Genomic DNA, 7,515 nt, shown 5'->3' with positions numbered 1-7,515 from the left:
CACAAAATTCTTAATGCGCAATAGCCATTTTGTTTACAACACATGTGCAATGAATCATGTGCAACAACATATGCACAATAGTTTTTGTTCTAAATACACCATAGACTATGCATAATCATATATAATAACCCATGCACTATAGTCTTTAGCATCATATGCAGAATAGAATACGCGTATGATCAATATGCATTTCGTGTTCATCCAAGCTAACCCTTACCTTCCATTCCGTCACCATTTATTGCATCCATACATGACAAATTTCATTAACACCAGGCTACCTTCACAAAAGCTACCACAAACCCATACATGCTTTCCTCAACCAAAATCCATGTAGTAAAACGTTTTACACCGACCGGTAAACCCACTCACAGCCTCTTCACTTGACTCATTAAGTGGTTCATTTCGTCTACATCATTGAGGTTGAGTTTGATATTAAAAATTGATTGGATACATCTGAATAAAAATAATAATTTTTCTGAATGAACAGTCTAAGATTAACTTTTAGATTAACTTTTTATGTGAATAAATAAAAGAATAAAAAAGTGAGAAGTGTGTTATTATTATTGGTATAGTCTAAGAATGGTAATAATAATTAGTACACAAAAATGAAAATGTTGGAAGGGCTAAAAAGAATTTTGAGTCTGAATATGTTAGCCACATTATTTTATCATTTAACATAATTTGATTCGGGGATTACAAATAAATGCGTTGAATACTTAAGAGTTCAGTAGTAAGTGTTAGAATCATCTCATTAATCAAACACAAACAATGCTATTATGCACATGTGGTGTTGTAATCAGTACCCAAACACATACCAAAAACTGATATGAAAGATGAAAGCAACCATTTAATCATGCAACAGCTAATATAAGTTAGAAAGATAAAAGATGCCAAACTATTAATGAATTATCAAAAACTGTGTCAAATTAGAAGTTCATTGCAACACATTAATATCAATAGTCTCAACTCTTGTACCATAAGATTACACATAATTGCCACCAAGAACTTTGAATGTATCTTACTACAAATGTGTTTCACACATGAAACAAGAAACAAGAAACCCAAAATCAAGGATACATTAGTACATCATGAATTTTCTTATAAAAATTGTTATGAATGCCTATTTGGTTGGTCAGGAAGTGAGTCATGTTGTCAAACAGAAATTAAAAAAAAAAAAAAAAAAAAAAAGTCATCTTGTCAAACAGAAATAAGATGCCACGCATGTGAGATTATCGTATTGAATGGTAATTCTTTTCTTTATGTTGTAAAAAGAAGATACACGAGGCCTTTAAGATACTCGACTATTTCGGACCCACCAAGCTTCGAACTTCCATAAACTCTGTCAACAAAAGTGATAGGCACCTAAAGGAACCACAGAAGGTCAAAATCCAAATTAGTAAATGACGATATAACCAAGCATAGAACCGTTACCGTAAGAATTGACTAGTCAAGCAATTACAGATTCGATAACCAATGGTTTAGGTACAAAGTATTTACCTAGTATCCGAGTAATGTTCAGTCCCCTTTCTATATGCAACATGAAAATGTAAAATGTTATAACCAACCAAGATGTTACTAAATTTGACAATCTAATATCTGCCTAACGTGCTTTTAGACTAATTTATTTATCTGTTTGACTCGTTATAAGTATAACATTTCATAAAACGGCCTATTCATAAGATAATGGGATGAAACAACCACCTATAATGCAAGATTGTTATCGAAAAAATAACAAACCGGAAGCCTAATTTAATGAATAAATACGTATTGGCTGACTCATGATACCTCTTCGATATGGTATCCTTTCCTTGATGCTCTTACAATCATCTCCATTTGAAATACATATCCTTTGCTCACACAGGAGCTTATAATATCTTCAAGCACCGATTTTTTGTAAAGACTACCATACAAGAAAATAGATATAAATAAGCGTATTAAGGAATTTAAAGGTGAAAGTTTATACGATTAAAATTTCATAAGTTAAGATTATGTACCGAAACGAGCCTGTTAAGTCTGATACACCAGGCCAAAGAAGCGTATGTGCTAAAACATTAGCCCCTCTACTTGTTAATTTGCGCATCAGAGTCCAACCATGCACACCTCCACCTCTTACGTAACGAGTTCCGGTAACAATATCCGCATCTGTCTCGGTCTGTTTCCTGAAATTATGGATCTTTTATTATCAGGTAGTCAATACAATTTAATTAGAGATGGCAAACTTATATATGGGTCGATTTGGGATATGTTTTATCTCTGATGGTCCAACAAGTATTTTTTAATTTTTTTTGAAAGGCAAACTCACACACCAATCTGATTCTAACACGAAAGTAAACAGTTTGTAACACGCCAAAAGTGTGATTTATATGCATAAAATCTCCAAAACCATTTAATTCAAATTACCACTATTGAAGGAATCAAAAGACTACATCTTTAATCATATTTGATTAACCACTACAGGTCAAAATTTTAGTGGTTTTGGACTAAAATAACTTTGGGTCAATCCATTAAACGCATTTTAAGTCGTACAAATATTACACTATTTAAACCAAACCAACTTTGACCCGTTACCCAACCCGAACAATCTGTCCATTGTGTCACCTCTAGATTTAAGTATCAAGATTGAGTGGAAGTTTCTTACTTTAGAAACTGTGGTAGGTACTTCGGCTGGGAAGACAAACATAAGACATACAGAGAAACAACATAAGTAGACGAAAAGAAATACATTATACATAATTCATAAGATAACAACATCTAATAGATGAGTGAGCACTTGTAATTATTACATTCTTTTACTTTTTTAGATATCAGTACACTTTTATATATTTATTACATTCTTATACATGAAAGCAACACTTGTAATTACCTAGGAAAGTTTCAATGATGCTTCTTTTCACCTCAGCAAGGTTTGCATTATTAAATATAGAATAGAATGTATACAAACAAAGGATTATGTGGTTTGACAAATGAACTTATAAAACTCATAGAACATATATTTTTTATGAATTCCACCCTAAAGCTTATACTTAATATAGAACTACAATTCAGATAATGGTACGATTACAGTGGTCAAGCATACTTACATGGTGTGATAAATCAGCATCCATGATTATTACAAAGTTTCCCGTAGCATGCTTCAAACCATGTATGTAAGCAGTCCCTTTTATCAAGAATATCAACTCAATTTATGATAATAATTAATAATCAATAAATTCGCATAAACAGCTAAGAGCATACCTAATCCAAGCTTCTTAGGCCTAGCTCTTAACAGCTGCATTAGTAAACATAACAATATCAGATAATTGTATATATGTCAGACAGTAGTGATACACAACGAGCGATAAAATCAAGTGTACACACAATGCGATCTTCACCGTAAACTTGCTGCAACTGCTTGACAATATCTTGAGTTCCATCTGGACTACCATCATCCACAATGATTATTTCAAAATCAACATCCCTGAAAAGTCAACAAAAAAATCATGGATTTGAAGGCAAACGTATAGGTGAGGATGGGCTATACTATATATGACACTTCGACACACGCAACCAGTTGCTAACTGTTCATTTGGTTAGATTTATAAGTTGTCCTCTGAAAGTATCTTGCATTTAGTTCATACTTTTTGGACTTCAAAATTCTAGTATAACATCAGTACAACTATATATCAGAAAACTAACATACACCAAGCAAGAAGTATAGAACTAATCATGTAACTAATGATCATTGAATAGAAGACGAAAAAATATAAAATGAAGAACTCGTGTAAATTGTGTAATACTACTAATCAAGCTTGTAACTTAAATTCAAATTCTGAACAGATTTTGCATCAGTTAAAGGCCCAAATGATCATATATTCAGTAATTAATTCAAAAAGCTGATCATGTAACAATCTAGAAAAATAAAAGAACTTATGTAAATTTTGATCCTCAGTAATCTATTTAAAACTTCTATTCAAATTTCCAAACAGATTTTGCAACAATTAAAAGCGCAAATGATCATACATCAGTAGTCAATGCAACAATAGTAATCATCTACCTAGCAATCTAAAAAAAGGCCAAGAAGTAGAAAATAAAGAACTCGTGTGAATTGTAACATACGGATCAAGCTTGCAACTTTGATTCAAATCCTGAATAGAATTCGAATCAATTAAAACCCCAGATGATGTATATCAGTATATGACTAATCAATTGAAAGAAATTGATTTTAGAAAAACGTACGGAATATGTTTGAAGACGAGGAAGACGATGAGAGCGATATTGAGACGTTCGTTGTAAGTTGGAACAATTATACTATACTTATTATTGTTGTTCTTCTGTTGCTCCGCCATCTGCTTGCAGATCAAAAACCCTAAATCCCCAATTCTCGATTGTACCAGTATTTATTTTAGAAAAACTTAAACATAAACTTGATTATATCGTGCTTAATAAACGTTAAAAATTAAATATCTATTTTCATTTCTATTTCTTAAACAAAAAAATAAATATTAAATTAAATATAAATATAAATAGTTATCATAAGTATGCAATTCGAAAATACCTTTACTTATGAGGAAATATAACAATAATTAATCTTCCTTATTTTCATTCAGCATTAACCATATGTGTAACGGAGAGACTGTTGATGATGTCGCGGTTCGGGAAGAAAATCGACAGAAACAAGAATGGTGTTGGTTTTTTTTGAAGGGGTTGTGAATGAGGGTGTAATTCCTCCATCATCGGCTATTATGGTTGGTTCCGGCTCGTCTAACGTTTTAACTTATAGGATCGAGAATCGTTAAGGTAAAGGGGTTCGGTGGGACAAGATTGATGGTAAGGTGGGAAAAGCGACTGGCAAGAATCGATAAGAAAGTGTCGCCTCGGTTCCCATGTGGTCGTGTTTGTTTCGTTAATCTTTTGTATTGTTTCGGTTTTCTTCCGTTAGATGTTAGTTGGGTTGACTTCTTGTATCGGTCTTGTAATATGGTCAATTTGGTTAGTTTTTGGTGCTTGTGTTATCACCCCGGTATAACTTGCAAGTAGATAACGGATAGGTTGTTTTCGTTTTTAGTTTCGAGCCTAGGCTTTTTAGCGTTGTATCTTTGTTCGGTTTGATCATCTTGTGATGATCTTGCCTTTGTTAATTCATTCGTTATTTAGCCAAAAAAAATAAAAATAAAAAATAAAATAAAGCATGTGTGTAATAAAAGAGTTTAAAGTAGGAATTTGTAGAAATATCAATAATCATTTTGTTACATATAGGTCCGATATGCCCAAGTAGTGTCTAATTATGAATAGATGGATGACTTTCAATGCCTTTTAATCAATAAACAACTACTTTTATTCAAGATTAGATGAATGATTGTATACATTTCATCAATTATAACATTCGTAAAATTGATTATTATTTAGGTAGTTAAATAACCATTGAAAAGTTTTTAAAACCATGCATCGGTTAACATTATTACTTTCAAAAGTAATATCTACACGACTCAAGGAAATTATCATGTATTTTTAATCGTATATACTTTGAAGTTTGAACTATCCAAAAAAGTAGAAAATTGTAACATCCCGCCTTTTTCCGTTTACCTTCGGTTATACTAACTTAAAAATCCGTTATATAATTATAACATCCTCCGTCAATACGCGTTTTAAAATATTTCGTTTAGGTAATTCACGCACCCGCTTCAAACTCGAGGGACTATTTGTGTTAAATGGCCAAACTTGACCAACTAGGTCAAAGAGTCAACTCATCTCCTCCATTCATTCATCCTCCACCTTTTGATATTTCCTCCATTTTTCTCTCAACACCCCAAGCAAAGAATCATCATCTATTTCAAATCGAGCAAGCATCAACTCAAACAAATTACATAATCGGAATTCTTGCATCTTCCTCTTCAAATCCATACCAATCTCATTGCATTTGGGTAACTTTCTAAAAACACTAGATTTTGTGTTCTTGATGTTTTTAACTTATAAAAGTGTTAATTAGTGTCTATGGCTCAAGTCTAACATGAATATGTGATATATATGCTCGATCTCGTTATTTTAAGTAACTAGCTTAAACTTGAAATGGGTGTGTTTGATCTTGAGATTTGGTTGCCTAAATGTTGTTAGATGTTAAAAGTGCATGTATTAAATGTGTTACTAGCATCACTAGCTTCAATTTGGTATGTAGGTTGACATGGAATAGCTTCGTAAACATAATTGTTAAATTTGTGATTTTGAGTTAGGGTTTGATAGAAGTAAAATGAACTTTTGATGCATTGAATGCTTTGCAATGTAGTTTGTAAGTGTTTAGTTGTATTCTATGCGTAATTACCTACGAAACGGCGTATTATATGTGGGCATTTTATTCCCGAATCATAAATGTGCATTTATGAACTTGAAAGTATTTATGATGAACATTAAATGATCATTCAACTTGGATTTTAATTTTTGTAAATGATGTTTTTGATTGATGAAAGGTGTTTAGTTGTGTTCTTCGTTAAATTACCTTTCCAACGATGTATGGTATGCGTTTTAGGTATTTGCGGTTCATTAGTTATGATAATTTGAAGTTTGGATGAGACTTGAACAATTGAAACAGCCAGGTACCAGCTCCTGCACATTGTCGCGGCGCGGCCCTTCTGTGTCGCGGCGCGGCAATAGCCGCATTCAGGGACTGACCTACCTTGTCAATTTACGAAAAATGTTTGCTATGCTACGCACCTCCGATTCACATGTAACTATCAATCTCAATTAATATATATAAACATGGAAAAGTTCGGGTCACTACACTACGCACCTCCGATTCACATGTAACTTGTTCTAACATGCTTATATATGATTAAAAACCTCGGAAAAATAGTTCGGGACCCGACCCGAACGTGTTGACTTTTTCGTTGACTTTGACTTGACCAAAGTTGACTTTTGTCCAAACTTAACCAATACTTGTTTAAACCGTTCTAATCTTCTTGTATACTTGATTCTAACATGAAACTTGACAACTTGATTCACATGCTTTATAATCGAGTCGTAATGAGCCATAGGACTAATTGAACAATTTGACCAACCGTGTTTACCGATATTGATACGAACCTATTTGTTTAGGTCAAGACTAGCATTTGTTCTTGCATACGTTACTTTGTGAAGTACAATTTACTATTCGTGCAACCAAGGTGAGATCATAGTCCCACCTTTTCAACAACTTTTACTTTTAAACTATGGGATGAGAAACATATACGTATCATACTTTTATGCTTGAACACAAGTACGAAAACAAACATTCCACAGCGAGTTAGAACAAAAAGCCTCAATTCAATTATCATTAGTTACACTTGCAGGGTGTAAACGTGAACTTATGTTACGTGATCACATTGGGCTTGACGAGCCCTCATTCGGACGGTTCGCTACCGTTAGCGGATGAAATATATTTTCGAGTATAGTGTATGTTCTAACACTACATAGAAGGGTACAAAACAGTTAAGTCTTGATAATTGGGTGCTCGCGAACATACTTTTGGAATACAAATGATTTGGATAATCAACTATATTAAATCTT

At 32.9% G+C, this 7,515-nt stretch overlaps 1 protein-coding gene across 1 annotated transcript; it reads right to left on the bottom strand.

The window, feature by feature from the left end:
- Nucleotides 1-938: 938 nt before the first annotated feature.
- Nucleotides 939-4,385, bottom strand: LOC139892785 (dolichol-phosphate mannosyltransferase subunit 1). Its single transcript, XM_071875909.1, has 8 exons — nt 4,216-4,385; nt 3,358-3,457; nt 3,235-3,268; nt 3,081-3,157; nt 2,639-2,664; nt 1,995-2,159; nt 1,786-1,900; nt 939-1,362 (listed from the first exon to the last, which is right to left on the bottom strand). Exons 1-8 carry the CDS (start codon nt 4,323-4,325, stop codon nt 1,258-1,260), a joined length of 732 nt encoding a protein of 243 aa, XP_071732010.1. The 5' UTR covers nt 4,326-4,385; the 3' UTR covers nt 939-1,257.
- Between the last annotated feature and the right edge of the window lie 3,130 nt (nt 4,386-7,515).

The sequence above is a fragment of the Rutidosis leptorrhynchoides genome, chromosome 2 (assembly GCF_046630445.1).
Source record: "Rutidosis leptorrhynchoides isolate AG116_Rl617_1_P2 chromosome 2, CSIRO_AGI_Rlap_v1, whole genome shotgun sequence".
NCBI lineage: Eukaryota > Viridiplantae > Streptophyta > Magnoliopsida > Asterales > Asteraceae > Rutidosis > Rutidosis leptorrhynchoides.
This window is presented reverse-complemented; position numbering and strand designations above follow the sequence as displayed.